General features: G+C 43.2%; 1 protein-coding gene across 1 annotated transcript; it reads left to right on the top strand.

The window, feature by feature from the left end:
• Positions 1–13901: 13901 nt before the first annotated feature.
• LOC141046728 (leucine-rich repeat neuronal protein 1-like) lies at positions 13902–25360 on the top strand. Its single transcript, XM_073541357.1, has 2 exons — positions 13902–14203; positions 22799–25360. Exon 2 carries the CDS (start codon positions 22849–22851, stop codon positions 25057–25059), a length of 2211 nt encoding a protein of 736 aa, XP_073397458.1. The 5' UTR covers positions 13902–14203; positions 22799–22848; the 3' UTR covers positions 25060–25360.
• The last annotated feature ends 567 nt before the right edge of the window (positions 25361–25927 follow it).

Raw genomic sequence — 25927 nt, 5'->3', positions numbered from 1 at the left:
CAAGATCCTACTGCTCCTCCCATGTACCGACCTCTGGCTATATCCTGACTATGATTCCTGCTTATCCTCAAGATCCTACCGTTGCTCCGTTTACCGACCTCTGGCTATAACCTGACATCGATTCCTGCTTATCCTTCCAACTATAATGCTGCTCCGTGTACTGACCTCTGGCTATATCCTGACTACGATTCCTGCTTATCCTTCCAACTATAATGCTGCTCCGTGTCCTGACCTCTGGCTATATCCTGACATTGATTCCTGCTTATCCTCAAGATCCTACCGCTGCTCCGTTTACCGACCTCTGGCTATAACCTGACATCGATTCCGCTTATCCTCAAGATCCTACTGCTCCTCCCATGTACCGACCTCTGGCTATATCCGGACTACGATTCCTGCTTATCCTTCCAACTATAATGCTGCTCCATGTACCGACCTCTGGCTATATCCTGACATTGAATCCTGCTCATCCTCAAGATACTACCGCTGCTCCGTGTACCGACCTCTGGCTATAACCTGACATCGATTCCGCTTATCCTCAAGATCCTACAGCTCCTCCCATGTACCGACCTCTGGCTATATCCGGACTACGATTCCTGCTTATCCTTCCAACTATAATGCTGCTCCATGTACCGACCTCTGGCTATATCCTGACATTGATTCCTGCTCATCCTCAAGATCCTACCGCTGCTCCGTGTACCGACCTCTGGCTATAACCTGACATCGATTCCGCTTATCCTCAAGATCCTACAGCTCCTCCCATGTACCGACCTCTGGCTATATCCTGACTACGATTCTTGCTTATCTTTCCAACTATAATGCTGCTCCGTGTACTGACCTCTGGCTATATCCTGACATTGATTCCTGCTTATCCTCAAGATCCTACCGCTGCTCCGTTTACCGACCTCTGGCTATAACCTGACATCGATTCCTGCTTATCCTTCCAACTATAATGCTGCTCCGTGTCCTGACCTCTGGCTATATCCTGACATTGATTCCTGCTTATCCTCAAGATCCTACCGCTGCTCCGTTTACCGACCTCTGGCTATAACCTGACATTGATTCCTGCTTATCCTTCCAACTATAATGCTGCTCCGTTTACCGACCTCTGGCTATAACCTGACATCGATTCCTGCTTATCCTTCCAACTATAATGCTGCTCCGTGTACTGACCTCTGGCTATATCCTGACATTGATTCCTGCTTATCCTCAAGATCCTACCGCTGCTCCGTTTACCGACCTCTGGCTATAACCTGACATCAATTGCTGCTTATCCTTCCAACTATAATGCTGCTCCGTGTACTGACCTCTGGCTATATCCTGACATTGATTCCTGCTCATCCTCAAGATCCTACCGCTGCTCCGTTTACCGACCTCTGGCTATAACCTGACATCGATTCCTGCTTATCCTTCCAACTATAATGCTGCTCCGTTTACCGACCTCTGGCTATAACCTGACATCGATTCCTGCTTATCCTTCCAACTATAATGCTGCTCTGTGTCCTGACCTCTGGCTATATCCTGACATTGATTCCTGCTTATCCTCAAGATCCTACCGCTGCTCCGTTTACCGACCTCTGGCTATAACCTGACATCGATTCCTGCTTATCCTTCCAACTATAATGCTGCTCCGTGTCCTGACCTCTGGCTATATCCTGACATTGATTCCTGCTTATCCTCAAGATCCTACCGCTGCTCCGTTTACCGACCTCTGGCTATAACCTGACATCAATTGCTGCTTATCCTTCCTACTATAATGCTGCTCCGTGTACTGACCTCTGGCTATATCCTGACATTGATTCCTGCTCATCCTCAAGATCCTACCGCTGCTCCGTTTACCGACCTCTGGCTATAACCTGACATCGATTCCTGCTTATCCTTCCAACTATAATGCTGCTCCGTGTCCTGACCTCTGGCTATATCCTGATATTGATTCCTGCTTATCCTCAAGATCCTACCGCTGCTCCGTTTACCGACCTCTGGCTATAACCTGACATCAATTGCTGCTTATCCTTCCAACTATAATGCTGCTCCGTGTACTGACCTCTGGCTATATCCTGACATTGATTCCTGCTCATCCTCAAGATCCTACCGCTGCTCCGTTTACCGACCTTTGGCTATAACCTGACATCGATTCCCGCTTATCCTCAAGATCCTAATGCTCCTCCCGTGTACCGACCTCTGGCTATTTCCTGACTATGACTCCTGCTTATCCTTCCAAATATACTGCTGCTCCATGTACAGATCTCTGACTATATCCTGACTACATTACCTGCTTATCGTTCCAACTACACTGCTGCTCCATGTACTGACCTCTGGCTATATCTTGAAGATGCTACCTGCCGAAGCTGCCCCTAATGGTTGCAATATCACTACTCCAACTCAGGTCAGTCCTTAACATATATACTCAGCGCTCTGTATTAGGATAGAGGGCGTGAAGTTCATTAAAGGCCCAGTACATCTAGTGCAGGTAGAGACCACTCTGCCGCCCTTTATCTTCAGCATGCCTGTGATTCCCATCTCTCCTTATAGGCAAATCAGGACGATTTTACACTCCGTCTTCTCCTCCATCTTGGCATCTCTCCATTGATGAGATTACATTTCAGTTTAGGATTTCCTGCTCTTCCGGATTATTCAAAGGGGTTGTCCAAGTGATAATTTTCTGATCGCTGGGGAACACCGAGCTGAGTTGTTGCCCACAAATGTCAAAACAAAGCTCTGAAGTGATCCATTTGCAGTGATGACCACACATGTGCACCTGCACTTTGTTCATTGCTTACGGGAGACAGATGAGTCCAGCAGGTGGAGGGAAAGTACTTAAAAGGGTTTTTCTTACTTTTTGGTTAAAAATCATTTTTGCAATTGTTTTTTTTTTAATAAATAATAATTGCATTATTTTCGTTTTATAGCCGTGTGTTACACGGTTTGTTGTTGGCAGCAGGATGAGTTATGTGTGGAACCATCAGTAAGCTCACTGTGATGATGGTCCAATTGATCACTAGTAACTCCCCTCACTCTGATTTATGACCACAGATCATATCAAAGTTGAACGCACAGGGACAAAAAGAGCTTGTAATAGCCAAACGGGCCAGATCTTTAGGCTTGGGCTACATGGTGGCTTTGGCCACAGCAGCCATCATGTGTCCGAAGTTCACTTGATGCCGCTTCTATATTGCTGTGCTTTTGAAATGAACGGGGTTGCATTGCGATAACTACTCCACCGCAACAACGACAAGCAGGTTGCAAAAAATCCAACCAAGTTTAATTTTTTATGAAAACCTCAAAAAGAGGAAATAAATCCTCCAAAAAATTCAGATACAAACCAGGCAGGCCTAAATGCATCTGCACTAATCCAGGGTGCAGCGGACCCAAGTAAAATGGCAGCTGCACAGGTGCATAAATACCAAATGAAACAGCCAGCCTACAATCAGGGATTGGCCGTGTGGTACACCAGTGCAGATATGTTTTTTGTGCACTTTTAATATTTCTTCCAGGGTGCAGTTGGGCCCAAATGGTTCTGCAAACTTGTGGCCTCTGTTCACACGGGATGCAATCTAGTTGGCACTGGGCAGCCCCCCTATATGGTGTTACTAAGAGGTTGTGAGCCAGAAGCCCTGCATTCCCTGTGTGAACACTGCCACATGCGGATTATTTCTTCTGCACTGGTGTACTACACGGCCAATCCCTGATTGTAGGCTGGCTGTTTCATTTGGTATTTATGCACCTGTGCAGCTGCCATTTTACTTGGGTCCGCTGCACCCTGTATTAGTGCAAATGCATTTAGGCCTGTCTGGTTTGTATCTCAAGTTTAATTTTTTGCGACTTGAAACCAAATTGAAAAAAATATTTTTAGATCCAAATTTACGCATTTAAGTTAAAAAAAAGTCAATGGATATGGAAAACTCCTTTAAGTTATGAGGGGCCTCAAAATGAATAATTTCATTTCTAGATCAAATGCAGCCTTAGGGGCTACTTGATGAAGGTCTGTAGACTTTATTAGTCCACTGCATACACCACTGTGCCGTGGTCCGAGGAGAGCCTGGAGGGGCGTACTTAGGTGAGCACCTGTCTCTTCACTAGAGCCCCTGATAATGGGGTTAAGCTTGGCTCCAGATGAACACCAGGTGCTACTCCAGGACAGACCACAGACACATGGACGCTGACCCCCAAGGGACTGGTAGCAGAAACGGCCTGCAGGGAAGGACACCAGATGCAGGCAGGCAGGCTGAAGGAACACAGAGACCACAGATAAAGACAGGTCCGGCTGATATACAGATTGTCACTGGCTGGTGCAGGCTGGTCCGACTGGTATACAGAGCAGCACCGGTAGGTGCGGACTGCACCAGTTGATGCACAGATGAGCAATGGCAGGTGGAGGACTGGACTGGCTGATATACAAATGAGCACATGCAGGTGCGGACTGGACCAGCTGATGTACAGATGAGCTCTGGGAGATGCACACTTGACCGGCTGATGTGCAGATGAGCACCGGCAGGTGCGGAATAGACCAGCTAAGGGCTAACTAACCACGTTTCTCAGCCATCTCCATACTGAAGAAAGTGCCTTAAATAGTAGGTGTCCCCCAGCAATTGGCTTGGGACAATTTAGGACGATGCGTGCAGCCCCTTTAAGATAGAGGGAGCATGCGTGCCCTAAGCACAGTGCCCAGGAGTCTACACGCCATGTGCGCATCCTGTGCATCAGCAGACATGGAGGAAGGATGAAGTGTGGAACGGGTGCCACGGCGGTGAGTAAGCCGACATCTCTGCCAGTGAAGAAGGACAGCATACAGAGACACCGGCGCTAAACCTTCTCAGTTAGAGAATCAAGGGTTGACCTTGTTGCACGGCTCTCAGTTACCCAGCAGGGCAACAATCCTTTCCCATGCAGCTACTGAACCCCTATCAAGGTTCCCCTCCCCTATTCAGATACATTCAAGAAACTGAGTGTTCACTCCATACAGACCCCGTTGCTTCGATTTATGTGGAAGAAGTTACGAACATGATGGTGGCCAGGTAATTGGTGGCGATATGATCTACCATCGTGATTTCCAAACTTTACATCATGAAGATAGTCTCGAAAAGAAACCAAACCAAACACAACGTGGTAGACCCCTCCACACATGGTGACCGTGGAATCATCAGTGGTCTAAGGCTTTGAGACCTTCAGAAGAGACAGTCTCAACGATGAAGCTTGAGAGAGGCCAATAATATAAGAGGTTCTTCAAAAAAGGTCTAAGATAAGAAAAATTTTAGAAAAAGGTTTACGAATAGAAATAGTAACTCTTAGCAAGAATTTCAGTAGGACCTTCTCCTCATGTTGGATCATACCATTACCCCATACTTGCCAAGTCTCATGAAACGTTGGGGAGTCTCCTGGAAAAGAGGGAGACAACAGGAACACCTCGAAATGTTGATCAATATCATAAAATCTTCCAGAACCCGAGCTTGAAGCCAAGTATGGATTTACCTTTGATCCCATAGGGAAGGCCCAGTAGTGGTCCTTCCATTGGTCCTTCATGCATGGACACTTTACTCTAGACCACAAAGCTGGTAACCCAAAAAGGTATTATTCTGGAGGTCAAAATTCTGATTGAGCAGGTTCTTCTTCTCGGAGATCTTCCAGTGATGCTGCAGCCCAAGACCTCATATGATGCCACGAAGGACAAATACAATGGATCCATAATATAATCTAGTGTTACATCACAACAGTTCACAGGAAACTGAACTATTGCCAAATACTCCAGAACAAGAAAAGCAGACATGTTTATGCGCCATACACAGGGATAGCTTCAGCTCCGATCAGTTCTGGTCTCTATAGGATGGGACCAAGAGGCAAGAGACCAGATGATCGCTGGGATAGGGGCTGCAGGAGAGGAGTATCATTTCTTTTATTATTTAAGAGCATCCTAAAAAAATACAGTGGGAACGTAAAGTATTCAGACCCCTTTAAATTTTTCACTCTTTGTTTCATTGCAGCCATTTGGTTAATTCAAAAAAGTTAATTTTCTTTCTCATTAATGTATACTCTGCACCCCATCTTGACTAAAAAAAACCTGAAATGTAGAAATTTTTGAAAATTTATTAAAAAAGAAGAACTGAAATATCACATGGTCATAAGTATTCAGACCCTTTGCTCAGACACATATTTAAGTCACATGCTGTCCATTTCCTTGTGATCCTCCTTGAGATGGTTCTACTTCATTGCAGTCCAGCTGTGTTTAATTAAACTGATAGGACTTGATTTGTAAAGGCACACACCTGTCTCTATAAGGCCTCACAGCTCACAGTGCATGTCAGACCAAATGAGAATCATGAGGTCAAAGGAACTGGCCAAGGAGCTCAGAGACAGAATTGTGGCAAGTCACACATCTGGCCAAGGTTACAACAGAATTTCTGCTGTACTCAAGGTTCTGAAGAGCACAGAGACCTCCATAATCCTTAAATGGAAGAAGTTTGGGACCACCAGAAGTCTTCCTAGACCTGGCCGTCCAGCCAAACTGAGCAATCGTGGGAGAAGAGCCTTGGTGAGAGAGGTAAAGAAGAACCCCAAGATCACTGTGGATGAGCTCCACAGATGTAGTAGGGAGATGGGAGAAAGTTCCACAAAGTCTATTATCACTGCAGCCCTCCACCAGTAGGGACTTTATGCAAGAGTGGCCTGACGGAAGCCTCTCCTCAGTGCCAGACATATGAAAGCCTACATAGAGTTTGCTAAAAAAGACATGAAAGACTCCCAGACCATGAGAAATAAGATTCTCTGGTCTGATGAGATGAAGATAGACCTTTTTGGTGATAATTCTAAGCGGTATGTGTGGAGAAAACCAGGCACTGCTCATCACCTGCCCAATACAATCCCAACAGTGAAACATGGTGGTGGCAGCATCATGCTACGGGGCTATTTTTCAGCTGCAGGGACAGGACGACTGGTTGCAATTGAAGGAAATATGAATGCGGCCAAGTACAGAGATATCCTGGATGAAAACCTCTTCCAGAGTGCTCTGGACCTCAGACTTGGCCGAAGGTTCACCTTCCAAGAATACAATAACCCTAAGTACACAGGTAAAATAGCAAAGAACAACTCTGTGACCAATTTTGACTGGCCCAGCCAGAGCCCTGACCTAAACCCAATTGAGCATCTCTGGAGGAACCTGAAAATGGCTGTCCACCAACGTTCACCATCCAACCTGACAGAACCGGAGAGGATAGCAGAGGATTCCCAAATCCAGGTGTGAAAAACTTGTTGCATCATTCCCAAGAAGACTCATGGCTGTACTAGCTCAAAAGGGCGCTTCTACTCAATACTGAGCAAAGGGTCTGAATACTTATGACCATGTGATATTTCAGTCTTTCTTTTTTAATAAATTTGCAAAAATTTCTACATTTCTGTTTTTTTTCAGTGAAGATGGGGTGCAGAGTGTACATTAATGAGGAAAAAATCAACTTTTTTGAATTTACCAAATGGCTGCAAAGAAACAAAGAGTGAAAAATTTAAAGGGGTCTGAATACTATCCGTACCCACTGTATTTTCTGGAAGACCCTATAATCAGTAAGTCCTATAGACCCCGTAATACTACATTCTGCTGCAAAAATAGAAACAAAAAAGAAAAACAGTCAGGTTCCGGCTAAGAGGATGTCCTCACCACCGCAACACTGGTGTTTGTTGTATTATACCCTACATGCCATCGTCCTGGACTGCGCATCCGGGAGGTTTCTGATCGGGGCACTCGCCTTACTCCCCTTATGTTTTTTTGTAACCTCATGCTCTTTTTCCACACCCCATTACCCACTGAGGCTTGTCAGTCTGAAGGGGGCGCACAGTTTACCGGACGTCTGAGTGTTTAGCAAACTGATATAGGAATCCAAGGTAATGTCCCCCTTTCTTCCAGCGGATTCCCGGATGTACCGGAATTATTGCAAAAAGCAGTTTGCCAGAATTTACAAAGGCCCTATGAACTTAAGGGCGGCTGCACACAGATAACTTCCACTCATAAAAGCACAATCCCTGCCATGAACGTGCACATTTACAGATTATTATTGGCACTGGACACTACTCCTGTAGATTCCCTTAAAGTGTCCCTGTGTCATGGCCCAAGTGACTCCTCAAAATACTTTCACGGATGGTACACACGGACACACGGATAGCACATGGATGCCACACGGTGTGACAAACGGACACACAGACATGGATATATCCGATATTGGAAATATCAGTACGTGTGAAACCGGCCTAACACAGGATTATGTCACCTGGCAGGACTGGCCACCCGTCACCATCACTGATTGCTGTGATGACCTGATTTGCGGAGGTCTCTTTTTGTGATAAAACCTAGAGAAATGTTCTGATTGCAACACTCAGAAATACCAGCAGATGGTGCTAGGGCCGCCAGGTAAAACATGTGAACCATTACCCGCATATAGATGACCTATCGAGCGGTGCGGACGCAGTTTTCCTCACCTGTGGGGGCTGTAGGTGCTATAAGGGAGGCAGTTGCACCTCAGCAGTACTATAAATCTGTGTATGGGGAAGTTGGGTGACAAGACAACCACCATGACTACCGTGCCATGACAACAACAAGAATGGCCATCCAGCTCTCCTGGAACCTAGCATGGATGATGTGCCTCGTTATGTAGTGATGTGGCACTATTTTATTTTTAGATATCAAAATAATATTAACAAAACGAAATAATAACGCCATATAGTGTTACATAAAAGTACTGTATATATAGTGCCCAAGTAATAGAGCTGTACAGAGACCACAAAACAGTGCCAGAGAGTGAATAAACAGTGCCACCATACAGTGCTAAATAAAAGTGCCATACAGTGTCCACATAATACAGCCATGCAGAGAACACAAAATTGTGCCAGACAATGAAGTAAAATATGACCGTATAATGCTGAACAAAAGTGCCATACAAAGCAGTGCTAGATAGTAACTAAGTAATACTACCATATACGCTAAACAAACGTGATATACCGTGCACACAAAATTGAGCGAGATAGTGACTAAGGACTACAACTATCTATACAGTGCCAAATGAAAGTACCATACAGTGCCAACATAAAAGAGCTAAAACAGACACAAAAAAACCTGCCCGATAGTGGCTAGATAAAATTTCCATCGTGCATAATAACAGTATCATGGTATCATACAGTGCCCACAAAATACAGTCATGTGGAGAACCTAAAACCGCATCAAACAGCGACTAAGAACTACAGCTATATAGAGCTAAATAAAAGTACCATACAGTGCACACATAATACAGCCATGCAAAGAACACAAACTGGTGCCGGTGACAAAAAAATTCCACCATTAGTTGTTATCTGGTACAAAACAATACCATACAGTGCTCCCATAATAGAGCCATAGAGGGACTACAAGGCAATGACAGATAATGACTAAATAATACTACTATGCAATGCAAAATTAAAGCACCGTACAGTGCCCATATAATAAAGCATACATAGAATGTATAATAGTACCAGATAGGGACAAAGAAATAGAACCATGTATGGATAAATAAAACTACCAGACAGTGTCGCCATAATATACTGACTAACAGTGACTAAAATACAACCATATAGTGCTAAGTACAAGTACCACACTGTGCCCATGTAATACAGCCATAGAGATAGCACAAGGCAGTGCTACAAAATCGTATCACGTCATCCCTATACCCAGAACACTGCATATGGCCTATCAGTGCCAAATATTTATGCCCTTAGAGTCCCAGACAGAAAATAAATAATACCGCCATACAGTGCTAATATCTGAGAGGTCTAGTTTCCACCCGGCCATCGTTTAGTACACTATTCAGCCATTTATGGGATATCTTAGTCCCAGCGCCAGCCAGTATCCCTTTAATTCTAGAAATGATTCACAATGCTTTATGGCTATGCCTGGACATCGGGTACTATGTGCACTCTCATGTTTAAATCATTGCATTTGCTCGCTGTCTCCCTGAGGACATGGATGATGAGATCGCGGCATGACTGCAATTTTGTCATCCGGGCCGCTTGCTCATGTCAGGTGAGCAAAGCTGAGACCCTGAATGAGGTCATGTGACTGATCAATGTGCGGAAACCTGGGGGGGTGATTCGGCACTGGCTGCAAAGTAATTGCAAATATTATAGGTCCATAGGATGATAATAATAATAATAATCTTTATTTTTATATATCGCTAACATATTCCGCAGCGCTTTACAGTTTGCACACATTATCATCGCTGCCCCCGATGGGGCTTACAATCTAAATAGCGCGGACTGGGGACTGCTGATATCTGCTTTTGGGAAAGCTGGGTGATAATATTGTCCAATGGAGGCTTCCTAAATCTGTGTAGTTCTGCAGCGTTACGTAACAAGACCAGTGACATCTGCATCGGAAGCAGTAATGGCACCACATTGTCTACTGCACAGTACCAGTACTGCTGCAGAAGAGTCTAGTAAAGCTGCGAGAAATAGTATAACCGAAAAACATTGCCATACAGTGGATAAATAATACTACCATACAGTGCCAGCATAATGCATTAATTTTGTGAGTACATAGTGCCATAGAGTACCTTACTAATACCACAACATATTGCTAAATAATAGTGCCCACATACTACTGCCATATAGAGAACCTATATAGTGCAAGTTAACAGTACGATACAATGGACTCATAATACTGCCATCTATTGAACACATACAGTGTTCTGCAATCATATATTGCTAAATAACAGTATCATACAGTGCATGCATAATACTACCGTATAGTGCTAAATAACAATACTATATACTACCCATGCTGTCATATAGTGAACATATATTGTGCAAATTAATATATATTGCAATTTCATAGTATTATACAAACTGCCATTTAATGAACAGAGTGCCTTAAGAGCTTAAATAATGGCAAATTTTACAAAATAATAGTACTATACAGTGCACACATAATACTGTCATGTAATAGTGCCAAGTAGTGTTTACATAATACTAACACATATTGCTAAATACCAGCACAATAAAGTGTTCACATATCTCCATATGGTACTGTACACTACATACAGTGCCCTGCTGTCATATATTGCTAAATAACTGCTCCATACAGTGCCCACATAATGCTGCGCCTGCCATATATTGTATATTTATAGCGCCCTGCACTCATATATGGTTAAAAAAAGTGCTATACAGTGCCCACATAATACTGCTACAGAGTGTACATATATACATATATATATATACAGTGCCCTGCAGTGCCTAAATGTGATATAACAGTGCCATACAGTGTATAAATAATGCTACCATGTATTGCTATTCAACAGTAATTTACAGTGCTCACATAGTATGTTTGATAAGCATATAGTTTGCGGTAAAGAATCATTGTATAGAGGTCATATATCACTAACGCTTACTACTGAAATAATACTGTCATACAGTGAATTTACTGCCATACAGTGCCAGCAACAAAATCAGAGGGTCCTTAATATTCGTGCTATACCATCACCACATAATAAGGTCTTACAATGCCAATGTAGCACCCATCTAAGACCATTGCTTCATTTCTAAATGAGACCGGTATGAAAATAATGCTGCCACGTAGTGATTTCTAGTTACTAAGTAATACCATCATACAGTCCCTGCATAATGCCCCTACCAATGGGCAGCTACTAAGTAGGGCCAAAAATTATACTAACTATACTCTCATAGGGTCATAAATAATAGTGCAATACTGACCACATAATACCACATAGTGACCCCATTCGAATGGTATAATGCTGCCAGTGTTGTGACATTGTATAATGCTATCATACAGTCACCGTATGATACCACAACCACTTAGTACTTATAGTGGATATGGAAAGTATTCAGAACCCTTTAAAATTTTCACTCTTTGTTTCTTTGCAGCCATTTGGTAAATTCAAAAAGTTAATTTTTTTCTCATTAATGTACACTCTGCACCCCATCTTGACTGAAAAAAAAACAGAAATGTAGAAAGTTTTGCACATTTATTAAAAAAGAAAAACTGAATATCACATGATCATAAGTATTCAGACCCCTTGCTCAGCATTGAGTAGGAGCACCTTTTGAGTTAGTACAACCATGAGTCTTCTTGGGAATGATGCAACAAGTTTTTCACACCTGGATTTGGGGATCCTCTGCCATTCTTCCTTGCAGATCTTCTCCAGTTCTGTCAGGTTGGATGGTGAACGTTGGTGGACAGCCATTTTCAGGTCTCTCCAGAGATGCTCAATTGGGTTTAAGTCAGAGTTGTAGCTGGGCCAGTCAAGAATGGTCACAGAGTTGTTCTGAAGCCACTCCTCTGTTATTTTAGCTGTGTGCTTAGCGTCATTGTCATTTAAGTTTACTTCAAATGCAACCAGTTGTCCTGTCCCTGCAGCTGAAAAACACCCCATAACATGATGCTGTCACCACCATGTTTCACTGTTGGGATTGTATTGGGCAGGTGATGAGCAGTGCCTGGTTTTCTCCACACATACCGCTTAGAATTATCACCAAAAAGTTCTATCTTCGTCTCATCAGACCACAGAATCTTATTTCTCATAGTCTGAGAGTCCTTCAAGTGTTTTTTAGCAAACTCTATGTGGGCTTTCATATGTCTGGCACTGAGGCGGGGCTTCCGTTGGGCCACTCTGCCATAAAGGCCCGACTGGTGGAGGGCTGCAGTGATAGTTGGCTTTGTGGAACTTTCTCCCATCTCCCTACTGCATCTGTGGAGGTCAGCCACTTTAATCTTGGGATTCTTTTTTATCTCTCTCACCAAGGCTCTTCTACTACGATTGCTCAGTTTGGCTGGTCGGCCAGGTCTAGGAAGACTTCTGGTGGTCCCAAACTTCTTCCATTTAAGCATTTTGGAGGCCACTGTGTTCTTAAGAACCTTGAGTACTGCAGAAATTCTTTTGAAACCTTGGCCAGATCTGTGCCTTGCCACAATTCTGTCTCTGAGCTCCTTGGCCAGTTCCTTTGACCTCATGATTCTCATTTGGTCTGACATGCACTGTGAGCTGTGAGGTCTTATATAGACAGGTGTGTGCCTTTACAAATCAAGTCCTAGCAGTTTAATTAAACACAGCTAGACTCCAATGAAGGAGCAGAACCATCTCAAGGAGGATCACAAGGAAATGGACAGCATGTGACTTAAATATGAGTGTCTGACCAAAGGGTCTGAATACTTAAGACCATGTGATATTTCAGTTTTTCTCTTTTAATAAATTTTCAAAAATTTCTACATTTCTGTTTTTTCAGTCAAGATGGGGTGCAGAGTGTACATTAATAAGAAAAAAATGAACTTTTATGAATTTACCAAATGGCTGCAATGAAACAAAGAGTGAAAAATTTAAAGGGGTCTGAATACTTTCCGTACCCACTGTAAGTAATTGTGCCAAGCACTATATTAATGATGCGGTCATAGGGTCCTAAATAATAGCCCCACACGGTGAACAGATAACGCCACCAATGTAGTGACATTGGAAAAAGACCGTTATTCTCATTGAGAAGCTGTTGCTATATGGTGTCTGCCCATGATGGGCGCATATAATGGATGCCTGGTATCATGGCATTGCGGGAATGTCTGCAGCGCGCCATGGATACAGCCTCCCTACCACTGGTTGTGTCTGCCCCGATGTCCCAGCCCTGTCTGTTCCCGAGGCACGGGGACGAGGCAGCGGTGGGGGGGGATGAGATAATGAGCTAACATGTGAAATCTTCTGTTTCCAGGCAGGTCAGAGAAGTGATGTCAGGCCTGATCCATATTCATAATATCACCGTGTGTTGTCAGCTTCTATATCAGACGCTTTTACACATCCATTCCTTCCCGCCCCTCCGTCTTCTCCATTCGCCGCAGCCCTGGAAGCTCTCAGCTCCTATTGGCTGGCGGGAGCACCTGTCAGATGAAAAAGCTCCTTTTATTCAGCCTGAGGAGAAAGAAACAGTCACAAAGCAGAGCACGAGGGAGAGAGAAAGAGAGCGGAGAAGACGAGGCTGGCGGAGAACATGACGGACAAAGGAGTTGGTGGCGGCCAACAGTAGAACAGAAGAACCTTGAAGAAAACGACGCTGCAGAGATAAGGATAGGAAAAGAACGAGGGAGCACGGACCAGACAAGGAGCGAAATAAAGAATGATAGACCCAAAACCGTGGAAGCTGATGGCGTAGAGCGGAAGAGCACAACCTTCCACCGCTCGCCTTCACTCTCCAAGATTTGACGGTAAGGTCCATACCTTAGTTCCCTTCCTCCAGTTCTCCTTATTTCCTCCCAATGTTTCAATCTCCTTCTTCTTAGTCAAAGTTGATAGGATGCAGCCATTCGGCACTGCTAATCGGCATGGGGTATTGTTGTGGGAGGTGACGTCATGAGCCCAGGATGAAGTCAGACTTATGCCGTGCAATAAATATATTATTATAGATTATATATATGAAATAATACAATTTTATGGCAATTAAGCATAATTCTACCATATATTTCCCGCTGGATGAGTGCCACCTCCATCACAAAATTAAAGCATATCAAAAATCAAACGTGGAAAAGGGAAAATATTGATTCTACAAAATTATAACATAAAGATGTGAACATATTGGCTAAGAGAGAGTCGATGTGGCGATAAAAATCGAGGGTCAAGTTGTCAAATTCTTTAGTCACAAAGTAAAATCTTTTATTGATGTTTAGCACCACAAACAGTGACACCTGCTGGTAAATGGGAGTACTGCAGGAAGCAACGGAATGTCATATGAGAGGGTGCAAAGCTGAATTTTAGGGTCAGTGCTCATGAGATAATACAGAACTCCACCTGCCAGACTCTCACAAGGATCTACTGAAAAGAGTTTGCCCATATTTCTAATGTAGACCAAATATAATGTTCTCCCTACACTCCCCCAACAGTAAGAACAAGTGATATTCTTGAAAAATAGTCCCATAGGCGTTGTTTGATCGCCAATGCTGTTGTAGGGGGGGAGTCAATGTAAAAGAGCTAATTAGTAACTAGTAATTGGTCTATTTGCACCAGGTGACTCATGCTTGGTAGGTCATCTGGTTGGTACTGCTATTGGAGGCCCAGATTAATAAGAAGTCTAACCTGCAGCCAAACACCAGAAAATGTAATTATAAAGTTTTTTCTACCTGTTGCTACCACTAGAATGAGCTCATACATACATATTGTAAGCTAGCATTGAGCTCAATGTGGCTATATATTCTATATACAGTGAGCTCCACCTAGTGGTGGCTGCAGACAAAATCGTATCATGTATCTCTGTATACAGGGAGCTCCCTCTAGTGGTGGCTGCAGACAGAATCTTATCATGTATCTCTGTATACAGGGAGCTCCCCCTAGTGGTGGCTGCAGACAGAATCTTATCCTGTATCTCTATATACAGGGAGCTCCCCCTAGTGGTGGCTGCAGACAGAATCTTTTCCTGTATCTCTGTATACAGGGAGCTCCCCCTAGTGGTGGCTGCAGACAGAATCTTATCATGTATCTCTGTATACAGGGAGCTCCCCTAGTGGTGGCTGCAGACATAATCTTATTATGTACCTCTGTATACAAGGAGCTCTCCCTAGTGGTGGATGCTGACATAATCCTATCATGTACCTCTGTATACAGGGAGCTCCCCTAGTAGTGGCTGCAGACAGTATCTTATCATGTATCTCTGTATACAGGGAGCTCCCCCTAGTGGTGGCTGCAGACAGAATCTTATCATGTATCTCTGTATACAGGGAGCTCCCCCTAGTGGTGGCTGCAGACAGAATCTTATCATATAGCTCTGTATGTAGGGTGCTCCCCCTAGTGGTGGCTGCAGACAGAATCTTATCATATATCTCTGTATACAGGGAGCTCCCCCTAGTGGTGGCTGCAGACAGAATCTTATCATATATCTCTGTATACAGGGAGCTCCCCCTAGTGGTGGCTGCAGACAGAATCTTATCATGTATCTCTGTATACAGGGAGCTCCCCCTAGTGGTGGCTGCAGACAGAATCTTATCATATTGCTCTGTATGTAGGGTGCTCCCCCTAGTGGTGGCTGCAGACAGAATCTTATCATATAGCTCTGTATGTATAGTGCTCCCCCTAGTGGTGGCTGCAGACAGAATCTTATCATATATCTCTGTATACAGGGAGCTCCCCCTAGTGGTGGCTGCAGACAGAATCTTATCATGTATCTCTGTATACAGGGAGCTCCCCCTAGTGGTGGCTGCAGACAGAATCTTATCATGTATCTCTGTATACAGGGAGCTCCCCCTAGTGGTGGCTGCAGACAGAATCTTATTATGTATCTCTGTATACAGGGAGCTCCCCCTAGTGATAGCTGCAGACAGATACAAGGTTATTATATACTTATCGCTTTGTGAAAGGCAACAGAGGATTTGAAAATGTAGGACATTTGTATCATTACATATTTGTGTAAACTAGTTTGTTCGGATTACTTAAGGTCACCCGTGTATTTCCTTTATTATTAAATAATTTCTCACTGGTCAGAGAACCTTCAGAATAGTTTATAACTACAAGGTTATGAAAGATGATTGTGGATTTCTCTCTAACAAATTTGATCTGGGTATGTTTCATACTTTCTGGTGTAGCAGAGCTGAATTTGTCATTATTGTGGTTCACTTTGAGATGCAGCAGTAATGCATACTGTAACAACATGATGAGGTGTGCTGCATAACAAATTTAGCTCTACTACATCTGTCACTGTATGAATTATGCAGATTACATATGGATAGGCTGTTTCCTGCTTACTTGGTAATACTCATCAGTAGCGCGCTCTCCAGTGGCCACAGCTCCATGTATGAACCATAAAAATGAAAAAGGTTTTCTTCTACCCATGTGACATCACAGTGTAAGGATAATGCACCTAGCTATGTCACAGTACAGGGATAATACACAGTGATGTCACAGTACAGGGATAATACACACAGCGATGCCACAGTACAGGGATAATACACACAGCGATGTCATAGTACAGGGATAATACACACAGCGATGTCACAGTACAGGGATAATAAACACAGTGATGTCACAGAACAGAAATAATAGACACAGTGATGTCACAGTATAAGGATAATGCATACAATGAAGTCACAGTAGAGGGATAATAGACAAAGTGATATCACAGTACAGAGATAATAGACACACACAGTACAGGGATAATAGACACAGTGATTTCACAATATATGGATAATGCGAACAGTGATGTCATCACAGTACAGGGATATTACACACAAAGATGTCACAGTACAGGGATAATAGACAGTGATGTCACAGTACAGGAATAATACACACAGTGATGTCACAGTACAGGAATAATACACACAGTGATTTAATAGTACAGAGATAATAGACACAGTGATGTCACAGTACAGGGATAATACACACAGGGATGTCCCAGTACCGGGATAATACAGTGATTTCAGAATACAGGGATAATGCACACAAGTGATATCACAGTACATGGATAATAGACACAGTGATGTCACAGTATATGGGTAATGCAAACAGTGATGTCACAGTACAGGGATAATGGACAAAGTGATATCACAGTACAGAGATAATAGACACAGTGATATCACATTACAGGGATAATAAACACAGCAATGTCACAGTACAGGGATAAAAGACAGTGATGTCAAAGTACAGGAATAATAGACACAGTGAATTCACAGTACAGGGATAATAAACACAGTGATGTCACATTACAGGGATATTATTATTATTATTATTATTATTATTATTATTATTTATGTATAAAGCACCATTGGTTCCATGGTGCTGTACATGAGAAGGGGTTAATAATAGACAAAGTGATATCACAGTACAGAGATAATAGACACAGTAATGTCACAGTACAGGGATAATAGACACAGCGATGCCACAGTACAGGGATAATACACACAGTGATGTCACAGTACAGGGATAATACACACAGTGATGTCACAGTACAGGGATAATAAACACAGTGATGTCACAGAACAGAAATAAGAGACACAGTGATGTCACAGTATAAGGATAATGCATACAATGAAGTCACAGTACAGGGATAATAGACAAAGTGATATCACAGTACAGAGATAATAGACACACACAGTACAGGGATAATAGACACAGTGATTTCACAATATATGGATAATGCGAACAGTGATGTCACAGTACAGGGATATTACACACAAAGATGTCACAGTACAGGGATAATAGACACAGTGATGTCACAGTACAGGAATAATACACACAGTGATTTCATAGTAAAGGGATAATAGACACAGTGATGTCACAGTACAGGGATAATACACACAGGGATGTCCCAGTACCGGGATAATACAGTGATTTCAGAATACAGGGATAATACACACAAGTGATATCACAGTACACGGATAATAGACACAGTGATGTCACAGTATATGGGTAATGCAAACAGTGATGTCACAGTACAGGGATAATAGACAAAATGATTTCACAGTAAAGGGATAATAGCATAGTGATGTCACATTACAGGGATAATAGACAAAGTGATATCACAGTACAGAGACAATAGACACAGTGATATCACATTACAGGGATAATAAACACAGCGATGTCACAGTACAGGGATAAAAGACAGTGATGTCAAAGTACAGGAATAATAGACACAGTGAATTCACAGTACAGGGATAATAAACAGTGATGTCACATTACAGGGATATTATTATTATTACTATTTATGTATAAAGCACCATTGGTTCCTTGGTGCTGTACATGAGAAGGGGTTAATAATAGACAAAGTGATATCACAGTACAGAGATAATAGACACAGTGAAGTCGCAGTACAGGAATAATACACAGTGATGTCACAGTACAGGGATAATACAGTGATTTCAGAATACAGGGATAATGCTCAGAGTGATGTCACAGTACAGGGATAATAGACACAGTGATTTCAGAATACAGAGATAATAGACACAGTGATGTCACAGTACAGGGATAATAGACACAGTGATTTCAGAATACAGGGATGATAAGACACAGTGATGTCGCAGTACAGGGATAATAGACACAGTGATTTCAGAATACAGGGATGATTGACACAGTGATGTCACAGTACAGGGATAATAGACACAGTGATTTCAGAATACAAAGATAATGGTCACAGTGATGTCACAGGACTGGGATAATAGACACAGTGATGTCACAGGACTGGGATAATAGACACAGTGATTTCAGAATACAAGGATAATGCTCACAGTGATGTCACAGTACAGGGATAATGCACACACAGTGATGTAACAGTACTGGGATAATAGATATAAATGACTTATTGCCCATTTTTACCAGTATCAGGGAAGTGCAGGCAATAAAGTGATATCTAAACTTGAATTGGTTGTTATTAGGTAGGTGTCCATTTTGCAGTCAGAGGTCTGACATTGCCCAGTGTCAGTAACACACAACACTACTTATTCGTTGCTGCCTCTTCTACCCCTTAGGCACTATCTATGAATGTCTGTAATGAAGTACCTGGGCCATATGGCGCCTTTCGGAGCATGAGCTGCCTCCATAATATGACATGAGAACACATTCCCCATGTGCCTCCTTTTATAATCATGGACGTCGCATATGGAGGCACAGCGGGCCATATTACAACCTGAGCAGGAGGCCACTGACTCATGTTGGCCTTGTTGTCCTGGTTGTCTACAGCAACTAATCTCAGTGGATAGTTTTAGAGCTTTGACTTGTTGTTATGGGTAACAAGGCCAGACTATGGCTGCCAAGTTCTGATAACCGACCCCAAACATGTAGCAAAACGCAACATATGGCCATGACCGGACAGAAGGAGCTGTCCCGAGTGCTGAAATGACGGACTGGTGCCATACATGTATAGAATGGATGCAGCATTTTGCGGCACTGGAAAATATTCTGAAATGGCAGATAGCAGAGAGCAATAGTTTGTATTCTTCAGCACTACAAGACGATGGTTTACAAGATGGCGGAGGAGCGATGCACGTTATATTTACACCCATTTAAGTAAAGATGAGATTAGTCATCCGGGTGATGTAGCAGAGCCATATTGGTCTTAGAGAACAAATTGTGACAAAGAGACAGACTCGGCTCTGCTTCATCCATATGTATATTGGTATATTCATCAATGTTTGCAATACATAATCCGCGGTGTAGCGGAGCTGGGCGGCATGTTTGAGGTTAATAATGCGACGTCGCCCCTGTCGTTGGGAGAAAGCGCTCAGGATGTTGCCATGGCAACATCTTAGTGAGAGCGTAGGAGACAGGGCTTAAGATGGGGAGACAGACGAGGGGAGCTGGCAAATTATATGTGAGGGAAAGACAAGAGAACGGGCGCAGAGGTGGCGGAAAGAATAAAGGGATCAAGGATTTGTACCGATAGAAAGGGAAAACATTGGAGCGAGCCAGCCAAGATGGAGGATGAGGGGGAAGAACAGACGGGGGATGTGGCACGATTACTAAATCAATGGCTTGGACTAAAAAGCAATCCTAATAAAGTTTTGCGGAATCTAGTCTGAGATTATGTGTATATAACATAAAATATGTTGTACAATAAAACTTTAGGAAAATGACAATAAGACAATTGCCCACAGTAACCAATGAGAGGGTGCCTTTTATTTTCCAGAGGGCCTCTGAAAAATAAGAACTGGAATCTGGCCTGTTGGAAAATGAAATCTTTGACCTGATTGGTTGATTCAATTTTTTTGGCTCCAGCATTACCTCTTAAAAAGTGGAACCTGACTCTGAGACTACTTTGGCCTAGGATGTAGGGTTATAGGGGGTGCAGAGGTAATAGTTGTACCTGGTTGCTATGCGGTGGTAACAGTTGTACCTGGTTGCTATGCGGAGGTAACAGTAGTACCTGGTTGCTATGCGGAGGTAACAGTTGTACCTGGTTCCTTTACAGAGGTAGCAGTTGTACTTGGTTCTTGTGTAGAGGTAACAGTTGTACCTGGTTCCTGTGCAGAGGTAACAGTTGTACCTGGTTCCTGTGCAGAGGTAACAGTTGTATCTGGTTCCTGTGCAGAGGTAACAGTTGTACCTGGTTCCTGTGCAGAGGTAACAGTTGTATATTGCTCCTGTGCATAGGTAACAGTTGTACCTGGTTCCTGTGCATAGGTAACAGTTGTACCTGGTTCCTGTGCATAGGTAACAGTTGTACCTGGTTCCTGTGCAGAGGTAACAGTTGTATCTGGTTACTGTGCAGAGGTAACAGTTGTATATGGTTCCTTTGAAGAGGTATTACTTGTATCTCGTTCCTGTGCAGAAGTAACAGTTGCAGCTGGTTTTTATGCAGAGGTAACAGTTGTATCTGGTTCCTGTGCAGAGGTAACAGTTGTATCTGGTTCCTGTGCAGAGGTAACAGTTGTATCTGGTTCCAGTGCAGAGGTAATAGTTGTATCTGGTTCCTGTGCATAGGTAACAGTTGTATCTGGTTCCTGTGCAGAGGTAACAGTTGTATCTGGTTCCTGTGCAGAGGTAACAGTTGTATCTGGTTCCTGTGCAGAGGTAACAGTTGTATCTGGTTCCTGTGCAGAGGTAACAGTTGTATATTGCTCCTGTGCATAGGTAACAGTTGTACCTGGTTCCTGTGCATAGGTAACAGTTGTACCTGGTTCCTGTGCATAGGTAACAGTTGTACCTGGTTCCTGTGCAGAGGTAACAGTTGTATCTGGTTACTGTGCAGAGGTAGAAGTTGTATATGGTTCCTTTGAAGAGGTATTACTTGTATCTCGTTCCTGTGCAGAAGTAACAGTTGCAGCTGGTTTTTATGCAGAGGTAACAGTTGTATCTGGTTCCTGTGCAGAGGTAACAGTTGTATCTGGTTCCTGTGCAGAGGTAACAGTTGTATCTGGTTCCAGTGCAGAGGTAATAGTTGTATCTGGTTCCTGTGCATAGGTAACAGTTGTATCTGGTTCCTGTGCATAGGTAACAGTTGTATCTGGTTCCTGTGCAGAGGTAACAGTTGTATCTGGTTCCTGTGCAGAGGCAACAGTTGTATCTGGTTCCTGTGCAGAGGTAACAGTTGTATCTGGTTCCAGTGCAGAGGTAACAGTTGTATCTGGTTCCAGTGCAGAGGTAATAGTTGTATCTGGTTCCAGTGCAGAGGTAACAGTTGTATCTGGTTCCAGTGCAGAGGTAACAGTTGTATCTGGTTCCTGTGCATAGGTAACAGTTGTATCTGGTTCCTGTGCTCCTGTGCAGAGGTAGCAGTTGTATCTGGTTCCTGTGCAGAGGTAGCAGTTGTAACTGGATCCTGATGTCTAAATAGGCTCATAGGTCACATACGATGGTGCATGATAGTTGAAGGATCTTCAAGTTATGCCCAGATTGGGGAATCCACTAATATTTACTGGTTTTATCTGTCTAGTGATATATAAAGGGATTGTCAGGGATTTTAAAATAAGGCTAACAGCAAAAAAATAATAAAACAAAAAAAAAAAAAAAATTATCTGATTTCCAGCCACACTAAAAATGCTGCTCATTGGTCCCCTCGCCAGTCTTTACTATACTCCAGAGACCACATTCCGTTTAGCCACATCACTAATTAGAAACGGCTGAGGCCAATGACAGGCTGCAGCAATCATGTGGATAAGTGTGATGTCATCACTGTTATAAAAGACCAGCAGTGACCAATGGAGTGGCAGTGCTGGAGTGGAAAACAGGTGAGTAGGGAGGTCAACAACCTCCTGACAACCTCTTTAAGTTCTCCAAAATTATACGCACCCTATAAATCGTGATTGGTGGGATATTGATGATGAGTGACAATATGAAGAGTTTGTTTTCCTTCATATAATATTCCCTTCTGCTTTATCTCTTTACAGATACATTGGTCCATTCCTGGCACATTGTCTTCTTCTAGATTTCCTTCAACATGACTCATATCCATTCCTTAAGAATGAAGAGATCACTTCCTTGGACTGAGACATGGGCCGTTTTGGTCATTTGCCAGTCAGTGTACATCTCAGGTTTAGCGTTCTGCCCCCCTCAATGTGTCTGTGAGACAAGGCCATGGTTCACGCCACAGTCCGTCTACCATGAAGCAAAGACGGTGGACTGCAATGACCTACTTCTTACTCACATCCCAGAAAATATTTCCATTGACACCCAAGTGCTACTTCTACAGAGTAATAAGATATCACATATGGGTTGGGAACTTCAAGATCTGGTCAACCTTACCGAACTAGACTTGTCTCAAAACCACTTTCAGAGCATCCAGGATTTGAGTGTTTCCAACCTTTCCCATCTCATAACCCTTTATCTAGAGGAGAATCAGCTCACCGAGTTGCCGGACCATTGCCTAAAAGATCTGGAGAGCCTAGAAGAGTTATATATCAATCACAACCAGATAAATTATATTGGCCCTCGAGCCTTCGCCGGCTTGGGAAAACTTCTAAGACTTCATCTCAATGCCAACCGTCTACGTGTCATTGATTCAACATGGTTTGAAGACCTTCCAAACCTAGAGATACTTATGATTGGAGAGAATCCCGTCAGTGCCCTCCAAAACTTGAATTTTCAACCACTTGGAAAACTACACAGTCTAGTATTGGCGGGAATGGAGCTAAACCATGTTCCAGAAAATGCCTTTTTTGGATTGGACTACCTTGAAAGCCTTTCGTTTTTTGATAATCGTCTTGCATCTGTCCCCAAGGAAGCACTGAAGCACTTGAACCTCCTGAAATTCTTGGACCTTAACAAGAATCCCATAAGTAGAATTCAGACCGGAGATTTTAAAGACATGCCTCATCTTGAGGAACTCAGTCTAAATTCGATGGAGGATTTGGAACGTGTGGAAGCTGAAGCCTTCCAGGACTTGCCTGAGCTTATTAAACTAGAAATTTTTAACAACCCTAGGTTGACCTACCTGGACCCTGGTGCCTTTGGACCCAACGTTAGTGCTTTGAAGACTTTACTTCTTAGCAATAATCGATTGGCATTAATACCGCTTAAAGTATTTCAGACACTACCGGGATTATCAGAAATCAGCTTATACAGTAATCCTCTGCGCTGTGATTGCCAGAATAACTGGAAAGGACTTTCATCAGTTCAACTGATAGAAGCCCAGGCCACACTATGCATGAGCCCACCACTAGTCAGCGGACACCTCTTCCAGGAAATCCAAGGACAAGCTTGGTTAAGTCGATGTCCTCCGCTAATAGATGAAGATTCCTTTCCGTCTTGGCTTCATTTATCCAAACACCAGCTGGTGACTCTTAATTGCCAAGCAAGTGGTCACCCAAAGCCAGAGATATACTGGATAACCCCTCACGGAGAAAGAATATCTGGAGGAACAGGACGAGTTCGAATCCAAGCTGAGGGTTCTCTAGAAATTTTGGATGCTACAGAAGAAGATTCTGGATCATACATGTGCCAAATGTGGAACTCAGACGGCACAGATAGTAAAAGTGTTGTCATTTTCATCAACGGGACGGAGGAGCAGGAGTTCACATCTCTTTCCATAGTCACAAAGAAGGTTCATTCAAATTTCATTGTTGTGGAATGGAAGATGTTGGGTGGGCCAGCCAATGCTCCCAATGTTCTTGTTCCAGCCTTATGGACTTCTGCGACCATGAGGATTCACAATCCACATATCAGTTATACTGCAAAAGTTCCTCTAGATATACAAGAATACAACCTTACACATCTACAGCCGGCCACCAAGTATGAGGTATGCTTTACTGTGTCATCTGTATCCCGGCCAAGTCAACAGTCTTGTCTTAATGTGACCACCAAAGACGCTTCCTTTTCAGTTGCCACGGTTGGTCGGCCGGTCAGTATTGCCCTTTCGGCAGCTCTGGGCTCTCTCATTGCTGGACTATGCATGGCTGCGGTCATTGTATACGCTGGACATCACCTCCGTTACAAAAGTTGTGGACATTCTTTAAAGAAGTACATGCAGAGGGCTTCATTCATCCCTCTCAATGACTTCTATCCACCACTTATCAGCCTTTGGGAAGGAGAGATCGAGAAGGAAAAAGAGAGCAGCTTGGAACAACCAGTCTTGGTGCCACCTCAAGAAGATAAGACTTTTCCAACAGTGGTTCAGATAGATACATCAAAGACTTACATGTGGCAGCCTTGAACCCCCAACCCCAGACACGATGAACTGAATACTGGGCCCCCAGAATTTCATCCGTAGAAAATGTTCCTGTCTTAGAAATTTTTGTACTTGCAGAATCCAAGAGACGTTGGTGACATTAGCACAGTTTTGCTCGGACTGACACTAGCGAGAAACATTTTGACGATACTCGTCTTTTTTTCCTTTCGTTCTTGGTCCTCGCTTTGACCTCCATTACCAGCTTTCAAAAGAAAAATGGTGGCCATTTATATGTCACATGTCTTTTGTGAAAAACTGTCAATAAGAAGGAAATTTTGAAAGTTGACACCCCCGTCTATGGTCTGTTGATTTTGTTGTGTTGCTTCTATTATTCAGGTTTCATTCCAGTAGTCAGATACCACCAGAGAGTTAGCTCATATTCCACAATGCAAGCTAACTCTGCATCCACTACAGCGATGGCCATTGGATACTATTCCTGAGCAATGCTTTGAACGTTCCTGGCACCTCCCAAATTCTGACAGTGGTCTACAGTCCATTGCTGCGAGATTCTCATCCATCACGAAGGGTTGTGTGTGGTCCCTTGTACTCATCCATCACGAAGGGTTGTGTGTGGTCCCTTGTACAGTATCTCTTGATGAAACACTGACAATCTTGATTCATTTCTCTTGCTTCCTAGTGGTCAAAGACAAAATTCTCACTACCTGCAGCCACCACTAGAGGCAGCTCACTACATGCATAATAATAAATCAGTTTGTGCTACACTTCCCCCTAGTGGTGGCTATAGGCACCCAGATTTTCTATGCAGCAGATATCAGAAAAAACTGATCTCTGATGGCCATAGAGACATATTACAAACTTAATGAAGGCAGAATTGTGCTCTATTTAGTTTAAA

Source organism: Dendrobates tinctorius, unplaced genomic scaffold (assembly GCF_039654945.1).
Source record: "Dendrobates tinctorius isolate UK_male_01 unplaced genomic scaffold, ASM3965494v1 ptg000120l, whole genome shotgun sequence".
NCBI lineage: Eukaryota > Metazoa > Chordata > Amphibia > Anura > Dendrobatidae > Dendrobates > Dendrobates tinctorius.
The sequence above is the reverse complement of the archived record's forward strand: the minus strand, read 5'-3'. Positions and strand labels throughout refer to the sequence as shown.